This window comes from Lates calcarifer, linkage group LG24 (genome assembly GCF_001640805.2).
Source record: "Lates calcarifer isolate ASB-BC8 linkage group LG24, TLL_Latcal_v3, whole genome shotgun sequence".
Taxonomy (NCBI): domain Eukaryota; kingdom Metazoa; phylum Chordata; class Actinopteri; family Centropomidae; genus Lates; species Lates calcarifer.
The window spans coordinates 10,471,639-10,495,930 of record NC_066856.1 but is presented as its reverse complement, the minus strand read 5'-3'; the positions used below and the strand labels follow the sequence as shown (position 1 = coordinate 10,495,930).

The window sequence follows — 24,292 nt, the reverse complement described above, 5'->3', positions numbered from 1 at the left end:
TAGGAGGAAATATAAAGGACCAGATATAGTTGTGACAAATACATTATAATCATGGGGGACCAGAAGTGCCATGGAAATGATTATTAACCATTCCATTAATTGGTATTGGAAATAATCAAAGATTTTACAAGTGAATTAATCAAACCATAAATAAAAAGACTAAATCACTATGCATTTCATTAACTGATATTTAAATGGGGAATAAAAAGAAGAATTTACAAATGAATATATGATCCATTAATAAATAGGGTAAATTATAAAGGGGTTTATAAAAAACAACAAATAATGGGAATTTAAAATAAGTAAGCATACAGGTTTTAATTAGGTGTGGGAGAGGTCAGCTCAGTTTCTCATTTGCATTTCCATTTTCCTTCTTGTTTTTATTTCCCATTTAAATATCAGTTAATGAAAACGTAGTAATACAGTCTCTTTATTTATTAATTCATTTAGAACCGAATTAATGTAATACTTAATAACCAGTTCCATGCCATCCGTGGTCCTCCATACAAATCACTTTCAGTTGCTGTAGAAACTTCAATATCAAGTGACTGCTAAGTTCATCAGATGGCAAGTGAGAACCTTTTAACAGGTCAAAATTAAATACATGTCAATTATACACAGGTTTTGCTGTTGTGTTAGTCCTCCTGAAGTGACTTCATATGGACTCTATTCCCTGTATAGTAAATGGTACAACCATCTGTGCTGAATATTAACAAGAATATTGTTGATTCTTGACCCTGGTCAAAATTATAACTGTCACTGGAATTTGTTAAATGGCCTCTAAGAGGGTAGGATATGCTTATAAGGTTTTGGTTTATATTTGTCCAGGAGTGCCTGTGCAACCAAATCTTGTCCAGCATGCTGTGCTACATCAGAATAGTAACAGAGATATTCTATACTATTACTGACAAGTTCGGCTTCACATAGGGGTTTTAAATGCCAGGATTATACAGTATCCAGAATATTCCTTTCCAATACCAATAATGGCATCTGATAATTTTAAACCTGCAAGAGAAACATATTAAATGTGGATTGACATGTTTTTATAATAAATAAACGTATGTATGAATATGTAACTGCTAGTCTAATTTTGCAGACTTTTCCAAAACTGGTGCTACAAAACAGAGTGAGATGAGAAAACTCCCTGCTGGTTTTGCAGTGTCTGCTGGCATCAGGGCAGAGGGCACAGCAAGTGCACGACATGGCGTTGCTGATTCCAGGCAGGTGCCGCTGCTGGTGTAACACTACACTAATCCGGGGCTGATCAGCAGTGGAAACAGTACAAACCGACCCAAGACTAACTGGGGCACCTGCCCTGCGCCCGCACCGCTAATGTGAGACCCCGACGAAGATACTTTGATTTCATGCCTGGTCTTTTCCCCCCGGATCTCATTATGAGAAGGTCACTGTGAGGCCATCATTGCTAGGAGGCTAAGCACAGATGAGACGACGAACCTCGGAGATACATAGAAGTGAACATGAGACTGGAATTTAAAACATTCTTATAAGACAAGTGCAAATCCTTGCATCCATCAATTCAAATCCATCTGTGGAGTTTATGCCAGTGTAACAGTATATGTTCAATTAATGAGAGGCTTTGTGGAATAATGTTTGTTGTGTAGCATATGCTGTGGTGTATTATTTGTATAATGTTTTGTCATACATCGTGTATGTTCACACTGCAACCTTTAAGTGAGTCATTTAAATGATTTCTTTAAAAAAAACAAAACAAAACAAAACACCAAAACATGACTCCTGGTGGTGACGTTTCTGGTGTAAAACTATAAAAATACCAGAAATAAACAAAATCTAGTTTAACAAGGCATAACATCTTTATTGTTATACACATAACTTCATCTCCAAAGACTTTGCACAAATCAGTGGGGTAACATGAACCTTGAGATATCAAAAGTCTCCCGCAGTTCCTCGTTATTTCCTAAAATACTCAAACAAGTACAACTGCCTTTCACATCCCCAAATGGTACATACAGTACAACCAATTAGAAATAAAGTATTTTTTTTCCACTGTCAAACATTATCATATGTGCATTACATTACCAATTACAAACAAGTTATATTCATTGTCAAAATACAGGTGTGCAAATTGTTAGAAAAATACCAACTCATACCAGATTCTGGATTGTGCTCTGTAAAAATCCTTACAAATAGTATATAATAATCTATATATAAATGTCTCCAACATGCATTGTTGCATTTCAAAAAAATATCCCATAAACAGGCTGTTCTGTTAAACCCTGTGAAACTCCGGTCTTCACCATGCTCATGTGAAGACAGGGAAAACAGGGCAGGGTGAAGATTTTTTACGTTGTTCATTAATTTATTTTCTTGGTCTGCTTTTATTGTATAGATCTCAGTAGTTAGTTTTCCAGTGGTTATATGGACAGTTTGCAAAACATCTAACTGGCTGAAGCATTCTCCAAATGTAATGTGCTGCTTGATTTGTAACAGAAAATCTACTGTAGTCAAGTTAAACTTCAAAATTGAACTGCAGCAAAGAAACCCATAGCCATATTAAAGCCCTTTTTATGATGACCAATGTTCACAAACACATCAATTGTACAATGAATAAATAATTCATCTTCATAGTGATGACAGTAAATGTCAACAATATAAATAACCACTTTTAAAATCAAAGAAACTCATGCCATACCTGCAACAAAGACTACAAACAGCTACGATGAGGCAAGTTAAAAGCATGATTCAGGTGATGACAACAGTCAAGAGTACCCCCCCCACAAAGTTAAGACAAGGATGGCATCTCTTTCCCTCCCCCACCCCTTTCCTCATCTTTTTTTTCTGAGGTAAACAGTAGTACTGTTAAAGACTTTTAAAGGCATCTCTCCTTCTCCCTGGTGCCACATTCCCCATGGCCTCAACCTGAATAAATTCAACCTCCACCATCCACAAGACTGCCCTGATCCAGTCTCATAAGCATGCAAACACTGCCGGGCCTACAGAAGCAGCTGTGTGAACTGCTTCTTTGCATCTCAGTGGTATATTAAAACAATGAAAGAAGAATAGAATGAAGGAATTCAAGCAAAATGGTCTAGGCATGAAATGATTTTCCTTCTGATTTAATAAATAACATAAGACATTTGCTATTTCACTCTCAACCTCCTTTCTAAACACAATGCCAGTATTAGGTAATCAACACTCTCCTCAGTCAAGCATATTCAAATTGTGAGAGTTTTACTAAATAAATGGAAAATAGGATTTTTATAATAGTACAACCCTGTTTTTTGGCAAAATATACTATAAGCTTTCCTTTGAAAAAATAAAACATATTGCACTTTCAGTAACATGAATGTGTAATGTCAAATTACAACTCAGTTGTTAGAAATGAGTAAAATTTCAAAATAAAAGGGAAAACAAATTTATTTACTCATTCTGAGATGAGAATTTTCTTTTTCAACTACAAGCATATGACTGCAGGTAACCAACATTCAGAGAACAACAATGAACAAAAAAAGCTACAATAGAACAGAAAACAAACAAAAACAAAATGTTAAAACTGTACCATGCACGGGGAGTGTTTCAAAGCAGTGTATCCTGGGTAACAACGGACGGGGCTCGAGAGAGCTGCGGTGGTGATTGGGTTAACCGAGTAAGACTGGCTAGTGACCGTGCTAGCACTGACTGCTGGCAACGGCCGTGCCCAGTTTCCTGTTGCAAAGAGTGGTGTGAGGCCCAGAAAACGCTCCGAACACCCGAGCACGCTCCCGCTGCAACTGTCCTCCTTTCCCCTCCCCTGGCCGCCAGGCTCACATCTCCCCATCAAAACGTCAGATGGCAAAATAGAAAGGCAGCTGTTTGCTCCCGTCATCTAAAAGTGCATCTCCACACTCTTCCAGCAAAGTCCGTCAGCCCACCGCTCTCTCTGCCAAGGCAGTGGGAGTGGGCTACAGAGACCAGTGCTTGGATCAGCACACGTGTGGGTTTCAATTACTTCTTTTTTCAGACTGTGTATGTTTGGTTGCATTTATTCAAACTTTTTTTTTTTAAATTTTAAATCTCACTAGACACAACATTTCACCTCAGCTTTTAGAAAAGCCAAAGGAGTGCTAATTCACAGGGCTGGCCATAAAGAAGGCCCATGACAGGTTGGTGTTAGTGATGCCTTCCTCCTGATTCTCTTCGGTGTCACGCTGATTCCCAAACACCTACGGCCACCCCCCGTGTCTCACTGGCGCCATATTCATTTTTCAAGGCCGGCGATGCAACTGTACCGGTTGCCATGGTTTCACTGCAACATAAAACAGTTTGTTTGGATTTAATTGGCTGCTTGTCACATTTCAGACACACATTGTGGCACAGGACACATAAGACAGGGCAGATCCATCTTAAGAGACAAATTAATGTGTCTGCTCCTCATTCATTTGTGTACAAGTGTCTGGGAAAAATAAAGGAACTTACCTGAGAAACAGCATCATCATGTCAGAAAATGGACAAATATAATTGCAAGGCCAATATTCAACAGCATTACCATAGCAACAAGGATCGAATTAGGACCCTGCAAAAAATAAGATTACGGTAAAGATCAGATATCACATCAAAAGGTCCGTACTAATAATGGTCATCACGAACCATTTGAACACAAAGAGCTGGGCACCATTGAAGGAATATGTCAACAGTTTCAGTAATACACTATCTTGACTGAAGAGGAGACTAATACCAGCCCTTTGTCTGCATGGTACATGTGACACTGGAGCTAACAACTGTAGCTTAGGTTAGGTAAGCTTAGCACAAAGATTGGGAAAAGGGGTGGCTAGCCTGGCTCTGTCAAAAGGTAACAAAACCCAAGAAATACAGAACAGAATAGTGCAAATAAATAAAACTTAACTTCACATCAAATGACAAATTATGTTTTACACATTTGGATTTTTAAATCTTTTTTCCAGTTATTTTTTCCAATTAAGCAGGCACCACATCTGTTGATTATGTGAGAGTGGTATCCAGCCCCTTGTTGGCAAGAAAGCGAAAAAGTGTATTTCCTTTAAAAAACACTTTTCCTGTTCTATCGCTGTTACTTACTGTTTCTGCTGTACTTTCCGCAATCTCCATACTGGCTTTCTTTGTGTCTGCGAGGCTCTTTGGCTTTAGGGAATCCTGCTTCCTGAGTTTCGGGTCGCTCTTGCTCTCCCGTATGGAGGCTGGCTTAGGAGTGGGGGTACTAAAGGACTTAGGGGGTTGTGGGGGCATACGTGCCAGGGCCAGGGCACTAGGCTCTTCCTCTGGATCCTCCTCAGGGTCTGGGGGCGGACGGACCCTTGTAGGGGCCTTGACATAGTAACTGTGGTACTCGGTGTGGAGCTCGCCGTTGACTGGAATTGCAGGAGGCTGTGGGGGAGGAGCAGGCGCTGGGGCAGGCTGCTGAACTTTAGTGGGTTTAGGTGGAGCCTCGATGTGCATGTGAGAACTTTTGGGGCCATCAGTGTCAGACAGCCTCTCCTCTTTACTCAGCTTTCTACTAGACCGCTCATCCTTGCTGGTCTTGTGAGTCGTCTTCTCTTCCTTACTTATCTTGCGGGAAGGTTTTTCCTCTTTGCTGGTTTTGCGGCTCGTGCTGTTGGCGAGCTGACCTTTCTTCTTGCTGGAGTGAGGTGAGGGGGGAGGTGAGGCTCCAGGACTGGTCACAGGGGAGTGGGGAGGAGTTGTACCTTTGCGGTAAAAGTGGGGAGAATCTCTCGGGGAGTTGTCTTTCTTTTCAACAGGTACCTCTTTAATCTCCATGGGCTCCTTTAACTGTTGTTTTACATAGTCAGGTCCTGCAGATGTGAGAGAGGTGACACACATTAACATATTAGTTAATCCACAGATACACCTGCATCACCCCAGTTTGTTATTAAGTGTGTTATCACTTCATTCAAGTTAGAGAGAGGATATATGTAATTCCCTGTTTACTGATTTGGTTGCAAATTGGGAAACAGTTTAAAAACATTTTCACTGATGTAATATTTAATAATAATAATAATAATAATAATAATAATAATAATAATAATAATAATAATAATAATAGACATTTTTGGAAATACTTTTATTTTATTCAATACCACTTCCACATCTGTAAAGTGAATGCAGCTAGCAGCTAGTTAGCTTAGCTTAGACCAGAAACGGAGGAATTATCTAGCCTGGCTCTTCTAGCCAAACGTAACAAAATCTTCCTACCAACAATTCTAAAGCTCAGTAATTAAAATATTGTAATTGTAAAAACAACAAATTGTGGTTTTAGAAGCCAGTTTAGAAGAACAGAGCACTTTTATTTTCTATCCATCCTGCCTGGCCAGATAGTGGCACCATGAGCTAGATTTAAACTAAAGCTGGCCCTAAATAGTTACTTTCCAATAAAATATTCATGAATCAATGTTATATATGCAATCATTCTGCAAAGACTAAAGAGGGGAGGGAGAGAGGGACACAGAGAGAAATAGGCTGATTAATGCAGGGTCACAAACACCATTTCACAAAGGAAGCCTTCTCTGTGGGCTCATCTTTATCATCAGTCATTCTCTTTTATTAGTATGTTGTGTTCCTCATCAGGCCCTTGTCACATCAATTCTCTGCATCCAACTGACATGGCTGTATAGATAAAGAGACAACCCAAGGAGCAAATACTGCCGGCGACTTTCTTTCTTTCTCTGCATCAGGCATTTACACACTGAGGTCCAGTCTGTGTTTTGGATTTTTCATCATGAACATTAGGTCCTCGAATGTGTGAACAATAAAGCCTGAATCTGAATGTAAATGTAAATGCTTTTTTGCATGTGAGAAAAATGACACTTTATCTGTCCCTTTGTTTCGTACAGAATTAATATTTATTGGAGACATCAGGCTCTTTGTTTGGCTGTTTTTTTTTTTCACTTCGCCTAAATTAGACGGTGTCAGAGTGACTAAGACAGGGACAATGCTGCTTTGTTTGCTGTACATCAGATGGTAGGAAAGGATCCTCCGCATTTCGTATAGCCAATATGAAATAGGGAGTAAGAAATTTAGAAATTATGGAGACAAATGATTCCATATGTATATGTAGATGCAGTTTATTGAGCTTTAATGCTTAAATGTTTTGCTTGGTTTTCACTCCAGTTTATCCATATTAAATACAGAAAACTCAGTCAGTGTAAAGCAATCTGATTCTCATGTATTCACATTGGTGCATTCAGCACTGATTGAGTTACTGGTTTTGAAAAAGGGCTCATCTAGGAGATCAGTCCAAAGGATTTATGAGATGTCTCTAACAGTACATGTATTCCACCCATTAAGTTTGTTCACTCTAATTCAAAGAAAAAGAATTAATATTGATTTAGATTTCACACTTATCACTTCTAAGAATAATTATGCAAACATCAAATCCCGAGGGGAACAAGTGTATCCAATCCTGCATCAGCGAAAATGGCCTTACTGCGTAATCTTTTGGGCCTCAGTACGCGTAAGCCCAAAGTATTTTTCAGCCGCATGGCATTCCTAATTTGTTTCATAACTGCCACAACCAATGAGACCCACTACAAAGAGATGGGGGGACATTTGAACATCTGCGGGGCTTAATATATCTGCCGAGCTTAATTTCACACCATAACTCAATAAGAGTTAGGACTTCGTGGGCGGGCCTGAGCAGTTTCACTCTGTTTGGGGACAGATTCCTGCGAGGGGTTCCAGGCATTTTCTGAATGGTTCTCGGCACTAAAACGACCCCCAGCCTCACACTCACACAAGACTTCTATGCTATACTTACAACCACAAATCCAAAGAATTCATGCAGTCAAATTAAAGTGCTTCATTTTCTGTAGCATATTAATAGGAAGCTGCAAAACACCTATTCTGAAATTTGAATGCTCCATATCATTTGAACTCTTGTGTGGTTGTTTTGTAGATATTTGAGCATGTGTAGATCCTCTTGCGACGAGTGAGTGAAGATTTATTAGATGTACTCTGCCGAGGAATCCTGTCAGGTCAGCTGTACTGGGACTCAATTACCCAAATGGCCATGGTGTTTCTTTCATCTGAACATTGATCAACTGGGCTGAGTCTGCAGCCTTCCAAAGAGGGTCGCTAAAATAGGCCATGGGTGGTATTAGTCATGACCAAGACAAAAATACTCAACACAAACCCAAATAGACACAAATAAATATCTGAACTTCAGCATTTATGTTATGTGTATATATCAAGATTGTCATTCTAATCAAGACAAGTTCAGCTGTATTATATACTGTGTCTGTGTTCTTCTTAACTCATTATTGTCTCTTCAGGGGTTATTAGAATACAAGCTTTTGTTTAAGCTGCAGGTTGCCAGTTCTGTTCATGTTAATCCACAGCACATTTTCTGCTCTGGTGCACTTTTAGCAAAACACACACACACACACACACACACACACACACACACACACACACACACACACGCTCACACAAAACACAACAGATCGCCTGTTTAAGACCCAGCCTAACCCCAACTGACCTTAATATGAGATAAACAGCAGTAACGAGAGGGGAGCTTCAATGAGACCTGAGTATGTGTGTGCATGCGTGGATGTGTGTGTGTGTGTGTGTGTGTGTTTAGGGGGGCAGGAGTACAGTATGTGTGGTTATCACATCTGTCACCACAGTGCATCAGACTGGATTCAGCTGAAGATTCATAAGGGACAGTAGCTTATAATCTAATTCTCTGAACCCCAAAGTTCAAAGGGCATCCGCCATCTTTGGCTATGTAAAAGATTTTTTTTTCACCATCTGACTCCTGTTTTTCATGAAGTGCTGTCAAACACTGGCCCAAGGCTGGTTTTGCTATGTGAATGATGACAGGTCTTGGCTGCTGCCTTGTCTTTACATCCTTGTCAGATCCACAGAGAAATCACCAGGGACAGAAATACACATTTCCTACGGCAATGTGTTTGCTAAAGTGTTTCAGTGTGTCTATATGTCAAAGATGATAAATAACACATCTTCCAACTGATAGTGAAAAGCATCTGCTTGTTAATTGTTTGTTGTCTTTGGTTATGATGTATTTGGTTATGCTTTATTTGATCCACATTCTGTATTCATATATTATATCATAAATGTATTCATTATTGTTCTTGGTGGGTTGTGGTCTCGGCATGTTCTCTATGCTTTTATATTTAAGATTCATGACTCAATTTGTAGCTTTTTAGATTTTCTCTTTCTTCCTCCAACTCACACTGGCAGATGGGCAGGGGGGGAGCTGTCATTGTTCGCCCAGATTACATCTATTACTGTAGCACGCACATAAACTCAGTTGTCACTTTATTAGGAACACTAAGCTAAAACTAATGCAGTCTAACACAACAGTAATGCAATAAAGCCTCCTCCAAGAAGGTTATAATGCTTGGTTTTTGAGGAAACTGTGTTAAAGAAGTGTTAACACAACTGTATGATCATTTTAGAGGCTGCCTTTTGGGGTGCTGTATTAAATTGAATACAAAGAGGTGTGTCTGTCTGTCCTACCCTCATTGATTTGAGTAGGGTTGACATAATAATAGGAACACCAGTCGACATATCATACAACATACAGTTCAACCACACCACAGACTACATCCTACATAATGATGATACAGTTAAATCAACACCTCTCAAACAGTTTAATCAAAAACAGAAAATTGTCTTCCTGTGCTTTGTTTGTAAGTGGCTACTGCAAAGATGAACACGGAAGGCCTTGCATGAATGAACATTTAATATAAGTATGTAAATTGCCTGAGAGGAAACAGCAGCAAATGTAACACAATCAGTACCCACACAGGTGAGGCTCTGACAGGGACAGATAAAGAAATCAGTTTGGAAAAGGATCTGATTATCAGTTTCTTAACTTGCATTCTGTATCCTTGAAAGTAATAAGAAGTTCCAGAATAACTTTCCACTCAAGTTGAACTACTGTTTTGAAACATACTCCTCGACACCTGCTGCTATGAATATAAAGCAGCACCTGCTCATGTCTGGTTTTCAGCTTTGACAGGTCCAGGTTTTTATGGTTCCACCTGGTCTGAGTGTACCTTGACTGGGTCAAATGGGGCGGAGCGGGATCCCTGCGCACCCCCTCCCCTCACCCACCCTCCCTCCAAAACCCCCACTCCCTCTCCAGTCCCCGGCTGAAGGAAGGGACAGCTGCTTCTCATCAGTCCCGGCGAGGGGGCGAGCGTGGGGCAGAGCTCCTCTCAGTGTGTAAGGATTCCAGCTATGTCTCCATTAGACCCCAGTGAGCACACATCGGCACCAAATATAGCCCAATTAACGTCACGGCCCCTGGGCCACGCCCAGATAACCCTCGCTGCTCCCCCTCCAGGGTGCCGTGTGTGAACCAATCATAAAGGTCAGGCTCCTGTTCCCTGTGACCCTCTCTTCCCTTTTGAAGTGTATACTCCCAATCTGGGTGATAATCTGCTATGACTCTGAAATGCCAATTACAAACAACAAGGGGTTTAAAACTCTGGTTGTTACCCTAGAGGACTTATTAGAAGCTGAGGGAAGAGGGTAAGTGCGAATATTTCCACTGTAGAGGTAGACATTCAGGAAGCAATGCAGATTAGTCTGGGAAAGTCACACAAATTCCTTTTAATGTAGGGTACTTGGATTTGACGACTTTGTCCAACTGTAACATTGGGACAGATAAGGTGATCAACGAAGAAAAAACTTGACTCTGTGCTGACTTAATACAACTTTTCCACAGTACATGGTGCATTTTTTTCTCCGCCAGTGGTGATTTTGCCATGAAGCTGCAAATAAGGGAAACTGTTTACACTCAAACATGATACAACCTGCCACAAACTGTGAACCAGCAATAAACACAGAAGTAGGCCATTCTGGATTCTTCAAACTGCTCTTACTGTATATTCTGGGAAAATCTAATTCACTTTATACAAAACTAAGACTTACATAAAATAAAAATAAAAAATAATTTATGGAATATATCATGGAAAATGGATTTGCTTTATTACAGGTTACTGTCTGGCTTACCTAGGCTTACCAGACATACACGTACGTAACTGAACTTTTAAACACTATGTCTCAGATGTCACCGTGCCCTGCACATTATTATGACATCATCCACTCTCTCATTCATGATCTGACTTATAAGGCAAGAACACTCTCTGCACAGACTTGTGAACCCGGAGATCACCCTAGCCTGCCAAGCATGACCACTGGTTTCCACAACACAAACAAGCCGCAGGATGTCTCTGGCCCGGGCTGGCCATTTCTGCAGCTTAGTGAAGGGACATGCTTGAATGGGTCCCATTGTCAATCTATTTGTCACCCACTATTTTGTGGTGGCCTTTGGCAAGGGCCCAAGGTCGGCTAGCTCATAGCCCTAAATATATTACACGCATTGGAAGACACAAGACTAGCATACATCTTAACACTGCAAATAAAAATAAACAAAAAATGGTATGCCTCGCAATTCCACAAGCATTTTTGAGCAATATTAATAGAGCCTATCCTTCCAAATAGCAACTGCAACACAGTTTGAAATGAATTCAAACCTACAACTAAATACTGTATAATCTGATTAGTGGATGAAAGTTTGACTGAGGCCTTTTTGTCAGGACACATTTCTCCGAAAGTCACATGTAAAAATGATGAAGAAAGCAATGAAATGAAATGAAACATGGTTTAATTCTGTAAATCGCAGAATATACAACCAGAATCAATCCAGAATGCAAAAAATGAGTTAATGAGTTAACAATAAAAAACAAAATTTCCTGTTCCTGGTTCCTGGTCTGATATTGCTCTCTCTGTGTGCTTGTGTTTCACCTCTGACCTCACCTGGAGTGCTGCCCTTTAACCAAGAAGGCTCTCACTATTTATGTAGCATTGTGTGTCCAGTGTTGCCTTGTAAAACTTAACTTACCTTGTAAATGAACTAAACAGAGTTGAGTTGACACCCTACGCTGTGAGCTGCTGTATAGTATGGCAGAGTGCCTGTTAAACCTTCAGGCAGAGGAAAGATGAGAACTGCTTGGTATTAGGAGCAGGAGAAGGAGCCCATGGTAGGTTTTCTTCACCACTATTCATATACCTGTAAGCCATTTCCACACTCCACTTAAGCACAAGTTTGATATGATCTGAAAAAACCACCATTAAAAAAACAGAAACCTTTTGCTTTCACGCTTTTTTTTTGGCAAGAGTTTACGGCTGAAAATTTTAGCAAGTATTTCAGAGCTGTTACAACAGGCCTTTGAGAGCAAAGACAAGGCTTCTATCCAGAATACAGTAGTCTGCTTCAAGCGGGCTCTGCTTTGTCTCAGCACAAACACAGTCCTCCATTGTGGTGTTAGAAATAATCCTCAATACCTCTAGTCTTCGATTACAGTCCTGGAACAGCAAAACCCTACGCTTTTGTACACCCAGACCAAGCTCATTACAGACTCAGATGCAGCCTGTGTAAACAACTCTATAACTGTGCAAACATCATTATTCATACAAAGTACCCAACCTCTTACCGGTTACCCAATTCCCAACAACATGGTTTGAATGGACAAATTGGTTGCTTGAGGATGCTGTAGCTAAAAAAAGGGATTGTGGAGGTGAGGGGGGGATGATAGAATAGCTTGGCTGGATAAATGTAGCACTGTTGGGGGTGAACCATTCATGTGTTAAAGGCCCCCTCAAGGCCCTTGCAACAAGCGATGACTGCAACTTCATCCCTGGGTCAGGCACGTCTCTAATGTCTGAAAACCTTGTCTAAAACCATGCTTGCATGCATAGCTAGTCAAACATTGATGCAAATTTAGCCACTTATGGTCAAAGCATTGTATTTCCCCAAGTGCAGTGAACACATCTGTCTTCCTCAAGCCTTCAGTGCACCTGCAGTGTAATTTATTGGGACAGTGGGAAAGTATCAGGAGAGACTAACATTTCAGTTACTTTGGTGAGAACACACTCTCGCTAAGGCTGCGTGATGTCCACACAAGGAACATGCTTTACAAAATACAGATGTGTGTTACAGTGGTTTGTCTTTAAAGGTTACCTGGTTGGTAGAAGTTGGGGGAGAGCTCTCTAGCAACTGCCCTGGCAATTTCAGAGTCGTGCACAGCAGAGATAGCAGCCTGGTCTGCAGCTTCACTTTTTGTCCTGGCATGGGCTGTTCTGTAGAAACACAAAGAGACAATATTAAAGTTATATTGAAGTAAAAACATAGAGAGGATGGAAACCGCTTTGGCTAAAGGAGGTGTGGTAGATGACTGCACAGAAACATACACAAACACATATTTTACATTTTTCATTTGTAACTCAGCATGAAGGTCCTTCGTCTGTGATTGAAGGTGCTACTATGTCATGACACAACAGTTTCCTTTTACTTTCTCTCTCTTTCTCTTTCTTGCTCCTCATCATCTTTGAGCTGTATCACTTGGCCTGTTCCTCTTGGGGATAACGTAACACCTCCCCTTGTGCCTCTATCTCAAATCCAAATCCTGATTTTCCAAATGGAGCGCAGCCACATCCAAGCAAGACCTTAATCCAGTCTGGAGCACTGCACTGCTGCAAAGGCATGCACGCACACACCCACCCACCCCCACACACACCCCTACCTACACACACACACACACACACACACACACACACACACACGTGAACACACATATGATATGATACATCATATCATATCATATCATACGTAATAAACAGCAGGTGGTGTAGTGAAGGCCAGCAGCAAAAAAAAAAAAAAAAAAAAAAAAAAAAAAAAAAAAAATCAAAACAAAATAAACAAACAAACAAACAAAAAAATTTAGATGGCTAGGTGGCCAGATGGCTGATACTGTATAAGCCAAAATAATTTGTATAACAATTCCAAAGATCTTTCAAGGCTTGTGAGAACTCCATGTGCTCACTTCAATCCTATTCAATGACCATCCATCTAGAGTGAGCACAAAATAAAACCCAGCCATGCTCAAATACAACCATGAGAAATGCTTGCATCCACATCTGCTGAATGATGCTGATGCTCAAAAACTAAAAGAGTAATGTGTTTTGGGATCAATGTGAGCTTAGCATTAGCACTGAGAGGTATTATGGGTGTGCACCATGGTGAGACAGACAGAGGCTGGGGGGTGACCTGCTTAACAAATCCCTTGAAAACTCCACCAAGAGATAGCGTACATGTGCGCATGCCTGTACACATGCAAAGACACAAATACTGAAGATCTATGACTGTACTATGACGTACTATGAGGACATGTATGCACTGGGAAGGAACGATGGTGCTGCTGCTACCACCAGACTCCCTTCAAAAAAGACCTAATTATGCAACAATATGACATGAATCAGTTAAAGCCAGTGGATTAGTCACCTATGTATGAACAGATAGTGAGTGAAGCCCTGACAGCAAATGTTCAAACAATACATGACAGTGCAACGTGGAATGTAAGGAGCCACATGGGTTGTTCAAGTATCACCGTAAGTATAGACAGCTGTTCTTCATGCCCTGCTTAACCCCACTCATCCATCTTCCTCTCCCTCTTTCTTTCACCATTCCTTCTCTCTTTCAATCAATGCTCCTGCTTTTTGCGATCCTTCATCTGTCTATTGACACTGCGTCCCCTCATCCCCCGCCTGCATCCCCTCCCTCTGTCTTTCTGTCAGAGTGACCCCAGCGGACAGATGTCTCTATTTCAGACTACTTCTCTGCCCTTGGACTCTGGGCTGTCCTGTTTTTGATGGGCTGGGACAGTGAGATATTAAAATGCATGAGGAGCCATATGCTGGCGGGAGAGATGGACCGTTTCCTCTCCTGAAATAAGTCCCTGAATCACCAGCAGACAATGGACACACTCAGGCTGTGTTTATGAGCAGCACGGCCTCTGGAAACTACTGTCCAGCTGCAGAGATAAGAATTTAAAAAGAGTAACAAACAGTATAACATACAATGCTTTGCTTCTTACCATGAAGTATTACAAACATGTAGACATTTCACTGGGGTGGCTAAAAGCGGGTATAGCTTCATGGTCTTACTTAAAAGCGCTTCACTGTTAAAAACATTAAAGCATTCCAGTTACATCACACCACTGACATGTATAGTTCAGACATCCACTTGCCACACATGCTAACACAAGGACATACATGTCTATTTCTGAAATGTGTGAAATGTGCTGCCTAGTGAAAGGAGGCATGAATGCGTCATAAATATATACAGCATGCCCATGACATATTTTAAGGATCTTCACAGTTCCCGTTAGGTAGAGTGGGAATGAAGTCACGGGCAGACTCAGGAAGCGATGTAGACTGTTCCCAGACAGGATGTCTGGTGGTGGGAGGTGACAGGCAGAGAATGATGGGAGTAGAGGTGTGACAGAGCAGTGGGACAAGAGGAGAGTGAAATGGAAGGCGAGAAAACATGGGCATGTGGAGCGGAGAGACGAAATGGTTGGTTAGTTTTCTTCCTGGAATCAGTAAATTTTATCTTACAGGAGTTTTTAATACAGCTAGTGTCCAACACACTTCTCTGATTAATATTCACCTTCCTTTTAGCTCTCTCTTAGCCTATCAAGTTCTGAGAGAAATTTCTGGCTCTTTAGCTGCTAAATGCTAAACTATGTTCACTAGCTACCTGCTAACTTTGTCTGGTGTTTGGCAGAGAACATACCACAGCTGGCTGCTTTGGCTAAAAACAAAGCTGAGGGTAAATGAAACAGTGGCAGCTATAAAACCAAAATAATGGGCTGAAAGAAGCTGAAATGTTTTGTATAGCTAAGGGAAATCACAGAGTCAGATGATAATTTTCTGCAGGTTTGTCACTATGAGCCATCCCATCACATTACAAGTAGTAATTTAATCTATTGATCATATAAAAGATTTGGGTTGTAGAAGCTCTAAATTAGATTGGCCCAATATGTAGCTACAGTGTCACACTGCTAATTTGTGGAACACAATGTCCTCCAACAAAAAAACACATTTTCAGGTCTAATTATATGTTGAGTTGTCTTGTTGATAACAGATTCAAGGCAAAAAGTCTTGGTAAACAACAATATGCAAGCTCATGATTGACCTTTGGGAAAGTTTTAAGTTCTATAACTTGTCAGACAGTCTGCAGCCTCCCTGCTTGAGGCCGATCTGCCTTTGAATATAAAGCAACACCTGTTCACGTCTAGTTTTGGGCTCTGCAGGCGCACAAGACCGCTCGAGTGCTGGGGATAGGTCCAAGCAAACCAAGGTATTTGAATCCATAAACACACCTGCTGGCACAAATGCAAATATCACACAAACACACACACGCACACACAAAACAGTTTATAGAAATTTGGACAAAGTCCAGAAGAGAGCAACAACTTTGATGATGCTTTTGGACTGAATCTCCATTTGAGAGATGAGATTGATAAAGGGCTGGTGAGATCCATGGCTGTTTCATTACTGTGACAAATGAATTGTGCAAAAAGTGTTGAGTCAGTTTGGCAGCCAGTGTGGCGGATGCTCTTTCTCTCTGAGGAATGTGTGTCCATGTATGTGTGTTAGAGACAGAGGATGCTGGTGAGACAAACAAAGAGGGAAAAGGTATGGAAATGGAAAGAAGAGCAAGACAGAACTGGAGAGAGAGACAGGGAGTGAGACAGATTGCCCCTGGACTCCTGGATATTTAGAACTGCTGAGGTATGCATCTCAGCCTCTCTAATTTTACTGTAGGGTTAAATTTCAAACCCTAGCTCCCATGCAGCACAGTGCATCCTCCTTTAAGGTTTGTCATACCTCAGTCTCCCACAGGATACTCTATGTGTGTATCTATATTATGTGCCTGTTGTGTGTGATTGTGTGTCAGGTGTGTGTGCAAATTCCCCTGAGTGAAGCCTCAGTCCATCACTCCCCAGGCTATGGCCTATTTGAGGAATCTCCCCTCACATATGCTGACACAGTTCTGCACCCCCCCTACCCCTTTTTGCTTCTTCCAATACTTGCCCCCTCCCCTTTCTCTTTTCCTTAATCTTCCTTCTCTCCATCACACTGACCCATTCCTCCTCCCCCTCGGTCCAGGCTTGGTAACTGGAATGCTGACTGGCACAGTATATAATAAGATAGAAGATGAATCTTGACCTTGTCTGTGATAAACATCAGCACCCAACAATTTAGATTTAAACTCCATCACTCTCTTTCATCGCCTACGACCAAGAGAAAGCTACTACTGTACAGCAAGAGTCGTATTTCAGGAATTTGGGCAGCGATGCTCCTGCTCTGAGTGCACAGATCTGCTTTGTGAAAGGATATTATCCATCAACAGAAATTACTGGCCTTTATCTTGCCCAGACAGTCCCCCGGGTCCAAAGTAGCACCACAAAATATCACAGAAAGTCTGCACAAATTAGCACTTAGCTTGCCCTGCACATATCTCTGATATCCGTGCAGGCCTGCTATTGAATTCCTGGCTGGTGCTAATTCAGGATTACTCAAGCATGACTAACACCATTAGTGGTTAGCTAAAACCGACTCTGAAATTATTCAGAAATTATTCCTGGGCTGAGGTCTGGGCTCACATTACCAAGGGCTGCAGTGGTGGGGGACAATGGCTACAGCAAATGAAGCTTTAAATGGGGGGACAGAGTGGCTGTTATTATGAGATAAGCTAACTTTATCCTGAAGAGAGAGCTATGGTACTGTATAATGAGAATATAAGGCATGGTCATGTTAAACATATAGCATATAGTGTACTCAAAAGCATTTTACATCTCAGAACATTGAGGTGGTTTGGCACGCCGGGGCTCTGGGTTCATTCCACTTTTTCTTTGTTTCTATCCAGTTACTCTTTTCAGTAAAAGTAGAGATACGCATGATAAAAATAGTAAAGCAGCGCCTAAGATCAATTAGGCTTATTGAATTTTCTCTAGTCTTATGACTAGCCCGGCAAAATAACATGCTCTCTGAATGAGAAATCTGATGTTTTTCTTCACATTTCACCTAATATATGCAGGGTTTGTTCACTGTACAAACAACTTAACTTAGCACAGCAGGCAAATTAAAATACACAGAGCACTGCAGCAGCATAAAATGAAAATGAAAAACACTTGGTGAAAGCACAAGGCAGCATGTGGGGAAATGGGACGAGCAGGAAGAAAAAATAATTGTGTGTAGTAATGAATAGAGCTGTCAGATTACAGAAGAAAAGGACATTAGAGAAATGATGGGGACACACTAATCATTACATCTAGAGAATCCCTGGAGGAACACAATCAGCTGAACTGAGTGCGTGGAACTGTATGACAATGCCTAAAGGAAGACTTTGACTTTTGGGGAAATATGCTAAGACAGAGATCACTCTCATGTTTCCACACTAAATATGAAGTTAGAGAAAGCAGAAAACTAGCTTAGCTTAGCTTAGCATAAAAAAAGGAAGCACAGAGAAAAAGCTAGCTTGTCTCTCACAAGAGGTAATAAAATCAGACAAGCTGGGGTGTTACAGTGAGTTTCATGGTGGAACTAACTGGCAAGCTTCCAGTCTTTGACTAAGATACGCTAATCCCCTGTTGAGTCTAGTTTCATATTTAGCGTATAGAAAAAATTGAGAACTCTCAAGTTTGTGAAAAGCAGACTATGATAATTGCAGCCTTGCAATATTTGATGTGTACCTTCATGACTTAGAGGTGGTATATGTAAGTTTTTGCTCTCTCTACATAGCCAATGTTAGCATTAACAGTTGTTTACTTACCAAGAGCTTCAGCTATGTTTATGTTTACAAGACAAGAGGTCAGTATACTCCCTCTGGGCAGTGCTACTTCTTTGTCCTCTCATGGTGTACTGAGGGCAGACTAGATGCTACAGTAACTACTGTGGGAAGCACTTGTTAATGCTAACACTGGCTATGTAGTAATAGCAAAACATACAGCACCTTTAAAGATTCCATTTTGAAATAATGCATTTGTCATGTCATTTTTTGATACAAAGGTTGTAGGGACAGATTGAAAACCTGCTCCCAAACACAGACTTCATTTCTGCAAAGAAGAATGAATAGAATCGTTTTTGATTAAACAGGAAAAAAATCCCCAAACTCTACTGACATTTCTGGCTTTGGATTACAAACAGACCTAATCTCCCACTGGTGTTCTCTACTCAGGAGCTCTGTAGTGAACCCTCCTCTGAGACTTCACCTGGCCTTCATCCAAAAACACATGGTTGCAGGTATGTGTTTTGTGTGTATGTCCCTGCAGAAAGTTTTTAGTGTGTGAATGTGTATAAGTGCTTGTTACAAACTACTGTGAATATGCATGTGCTGAATTACTGCATTACAATAAACACTGTACATGACTATGTTTTGTAGTACATGTTTCAAGCTCTGTTATGGTGAATGTCTGAAACGCTCTTCTCTGAGTGCTGATATGAGTCCTCATGGGCACGCTGAGAGAGTGACATACAATCCCTTGCTGAGATGATCCCTCTGGTTTTGGTGAAGGGCAATGGCAGGGATTCAGACCTCAGCTCTGTGCTCCTTGTGTCAACACTGCTAGTGAAACATGGCCACAGCTGATACAGCTAATGACACAAAATGGGAGGGGCCCGATGGTAGCTAAACCATACACTGATGTTTTGAGGGCTTGGATTTGATTTTACTATTGCCTCAATGCTTGTTAGTTAGTGTTGAACAACACTATTAAACTATTAAAGCCACCTGTCAGTCAAGCCAACATGGCTTAAAATATAGCCCTTTTTAAAGCCTTAATATTATCTTAACAAAAATAAAATTTTAATTCTCCACATAAAAAAACACATAGAAGACATGAATGAAGACATGAATTGATCCCTTCTTAGTTTTCATGCTTAAGGCACTCAGTCCACCTTGTATGCTCCTGTGTTTTTATTAGATTAGAACAGCATATTAGGGATTTAACTGCATACATCTGACATAAGAAGTGAATGAAGTCCATAGCTCAGTACAGTGCAGTGTAAAGAGAAAAAAATGCATCCCTATAAAATTTCGCACATTTTCCTAGAGCCCAAAGGTATTCAATTTAAAATGATAACAAGCAGAAAGGAATACTTAACATTTCTGCTTGACTTAAATATTAATCAGATACATATTGTAAATTCTTGTTAATTTAATTTGTTGGTGGACTAAGTAACAAACTATCTGTTTCAGCACTAAAATAAAATTAGGGAAAATATTAACTTGAATGTTCTGAACTCAAGATGAACTTGTGCTGCAGTAAGAGCAGCTGTTACCCAAGGAGCCAAAGTGTTAACAATTTCAGTGACTTAAACTGGTGTTGTACTACATCCCACTTGCACGCAAACTGTTTCCACAAACACAGACACACACAGGGCTCGGATGTAAATCAAGATATGTTCTCACATTACTATGCAAACATTATACAACATATATACATGCAAACACACATACATGCAAAAACTTTTGACCCATGCCTTAGAAAAATGAGCTACCTCTCATGCAAATGACCGTTAAGGTAGGTGTTATCTGTCCACACATACACAGAAACACAATCAACAAGTTGAAAAGGACCATTACTGAGCCGTGCCATAATGAGGCCTACTGGGAATCAGTGTCGATGAAACACATCCATTCACTGTGTTTGCATTATTACATTAAGGGGTATCCATAGTTGTATCTCTATAATAACAGTCCATGCATGCATTGTAAATCTCCAGTTGGAACCAGACACGTTACACAAGCCTTCAAGGATGAATAAACACAATGTTAAACTAACAGCGCCTCTTCACTCTGCTACTTTATAAAGAAAATCAACAAATGGCTGACACGATGATGACGGCTGTGAGGCAGTAACCATGGTAACCACCAGAGACACTTGAGCAAGCTGTCCAACCAGGCATCTGGCCTGTATTAATGAATTTGCAAATGAACAAACCCACACTACAGCCTACTGTATGGGTGTAATCTCGCATACACGCACAAGCACATACACTCTCATGGACACTTATGGACACACATACACAATAAAACTCTCTTCAAATTAAATTAATGTAAATGTACTTTGGCAAAATGATCTAGTGTAAGGGTTTACAACTTGGCAGAAAACAAGGCAGCACAGACACAGAGAAACACACACACACAAACAGCCGCTCCATAGTGTGTCTCATTTAACTACGAGGCTCAACATCCGAAGCTGAACCTGTGTGAGTAAAGGTCACATTGCCTGGCAACCACTTGAGCTTAAGGAATAGTTTTAATTATGGTCTGTGCTCTCTCTCCTCCAATCTCCTGCCACCATTCACCCTAGTGTCTGCACACACACACACACACACACACACACACATGCACGCACACTCTCTTGCACACAATCATATACACACAACCATCAATTTCCTCTTCAGTGCAAAGCCAAAAGAAGCATTAGTATTAGGTTACATCTGCCCACAGCTGAAAAACTGTGATGCAATCTTCACACACTTGATCTTTTATGTCTATTTTATGGACTAACTAGAAAACATACAAAAAGAAAACACTAAAAGTAGCATAAAAAGTCAAGTATGATGAAAAATGTTTATTCAATAATGCCTCATAATCAACAACTGCAACTTCTAAGGATGTGTTGGTTATGTTCTGCATCACTGTAATAATAGAATCCAACAAAAGGTGACAGTGATGGATGAAATATCCTCACTGCACAACCATGTTCACAGTTAAACAGATTCCCCTCCACTAAATCCTAAAGAAAATTCATCATGAACACGGCCACACACACTGTATCATCTAGGCATGTGACTACAAGAGTAGTTGCATGCTTCACGGAGGGATTCGATGTGGAATAGCAATACTCTGAATCAACAAGAGAAGTGATAATTCCATAATCCAATCCGTGAACATCTGGAGTGAAAGCAGCCTAGCTAGCCAATCAGAGTGGCTGAACAGATTTAGTGGGGCACATTAGTATCCAGAGGTTAAAGACACACTGCTGTGGTAGCAGGTACAAAAAACAAAAAACAAAAAAAAAAAAACTAAAAACCAGCAGATTTTAAGAGTCACCTCAGGCAGCTCAAACTGAGGCTGAGACTTACTGTTCTTTGTGTCTGAATAAGCAGATGCCTACTATTATGGTAACTCTGGTGTTCGTACCATTCTTTATGTGTGCATAACAGACATAACAGGTATTAATTATTTTATGTCTTTTCAGTGTGGAATATTACATGTTTGTAATGTTTTGTATGAATAAGGCTGGATGATATATCGGCCATACCAGTCATTCCTAGCTGTCCATTTTTTAGGTCGTTGCTGCATTCTGCATAAATAAAACATCCCCATTTGTCAATGTATCTATACGAACTCCTTGTCACCTTGTATAGTGGGCAACTATTTTACTCAAACTAATCAAAAAAAGGTACGTCTACATAATATCTTGGAAGGCCACCAAAATACAAAACAGACAGTTAAGTGGTTGATTTTAGGGTGAAAAGTATGCTCTGCCTCCTCAGTGCATATTTATAGACACTGCCACAGTCACAGTCTACATGCTGTGGACACTATTTTGAGGACTTAACAGGTTTATTTCCTACCAGTGATGATGCCTCTGGAGCAGGTCAAGTATTTTATTATGGGCTGTAAATTAGTGCACAGAACACAAGATGACAAATAACTAAGGATGTCTTCCTAATATCGAGCTGTTGCACTCAGCTTAATTACCATATCATTGTTATAGACTTAGGATCAATGGTGCTGAAGTCTGCTGGTGAGGTGACTAAAGACATAAGTAAGTTGCATGTGTGTTTGAGTATTGATGTACAGTATATGCCAATATGAAATGATGTAAACTGCTGTTAAACAGGTGCAAAGAATTATACACCATTACACATTGTCATTGGGGATTTTTATGTAATATCTTGTCACGTCACAGGGAAATTCTCAGGAGTATAGCACACACACATGAGCACACACAGAGAAGGAAATCCTGAGAGAGCTCACTTGCTTACTGAACAGAATCACTGTTTGCTTGCACTCTCTCTGCATCTCAAATCACAGTGTGTAAAATGCAATATTTATCCCACTACACTGTGTCTGACTCTTATTAACCTATGCAATTAACTCATGATGATACACAAGAAAGAGGTAGTGCATCACATTTGCGGTTTAATAATGAAAGGAATTCAGTGTTGTAGGGAAATTCTTCATAAACAAAGTAAAGGAAAGATTTTAGGAGATGGAGGAGTGGGTAAAACCCAACTGTAGAAGGAGCACTTCTAAATTTTTAATGATTGCAGGTGAACCACTACATGAGTTAACCTCTTTATAACAGCCTTGGACTCCACATGACTCTCCCTTCTGCCTGCTTGCCCGCCTGCCTGGCTGACTCATCCCAGTCTTTCTTGAGAGGCTGTAAAAATATGTGCCATTCTCAGAGAGATTACAAGCCACAGCACCACAATGTAATGGCATGTCAGTGAAACCCAATCCTATCGCCACTGCTGTCGACACAGCCCAGCAGTTCACTTACACACAGCCCATTTCCCACAGGCCTCTGTTCCCTCCAGAACAAAGCTTTAGTACAGTGTACCTTTAAGTCAGCAAATTTAGTCTACATCTACACATACAGCATATTCTTCATCCTCCTCTTTTTTAAAAAAAGCTCTCCATGGTGCCAAGATAAAGTGCAAACTCCTGTTTCTGGACCTGCAGGCAGAGGATGGATTTTTGCCAGAACTTTCCTTCCTCCTCTCACCTTCCTACCATCTCCCACCAGGGAGAAATATTAAGAAGGAAATAGAAAGAAATATGGCTTTTAATTTTCACCTTGAAAACACAGCTATTCTTTTGTTTATATAAGGTCTTTCTACATCATTCCTGCTCACTGAGATATGGCATTATGACGTGTATCAACAGCATCTGACCTCCTGCTTCAGTCATTTATTGTCATGATCTAGTGTCTTGTCTGTACAAGAATTTTGGCAATGTGGAATCAACTTTTATTGAGCTACTTACGTGGAGCATTTACTTATGTGTTGTATATGCTCTGATAAATTGTTACACCTACTCTTGATCATTTATATCACTGCAGTTTCAGCACTGAGTAAAGATTCACTAAAACATAATTTATCAGCTATTGGCACAATCACGTCCTGATGATGAATCTAATCATGTAGTGCTACTAATTTAGAAGACCTTATATATAGACATGTCAGCAGCTGGTTGTACCTAAGCTAGGTGGTACTTGCTAAATGCTAACATGATCATGCTAACAGACTCACAATCACAATGTTAACATGCTGATGTTTAGCATAATATTTACCATGTTCACCATGTTGCTAATTAGTTCTTAACAGTACATCTGAGGCTGATGAGAGTGTCAGTGGTTTTGCAAGTACTGAGCAAAACAAACTTTTGACCTGAGGCAAT

The 24,292-nt window shown here is 40.4% G+C and overlaps 1 protein-coding gene across 1 annotated transcript in view; it reads right to left on the bottom strand.

Moving 5' to 3' along the window:
- Positions 1 to 1,808: 1,808 nt before the first annotated feature.
- The window catches only part of jph1a (junctophilin 1a), a 31,995-nt gene continuing 9,511 nt past the window's right edge, over positions 1,809 to 24,292 (bottom strand). Inside the window, exons 4-7 of the mRNA XM_018673994.2 lie at positions 12,986 to 13,104; positions 5,053 to 5,786; positions 4,435 to 4,531; positions 1,809 to 4,264 (exon numbers count right to left, since the gene is read on the bottom strand). Coding sequence (XP_018529510.1) covers positions 4,451 to 4,531; positions 5,053 to 5,786; positions 12,986 to 13,104 — 934 coding nt within the window. The 3' untranslated portion in view covers positions 1,809 to 4,264; positions 4,435 to 4,450. The remainder of the gene's footprint in view (positions 4,265 to 4,434; positions 4,532 to 5,052; positions 5,787 to 12,985; positions 13,105 to 24,292) is intronic.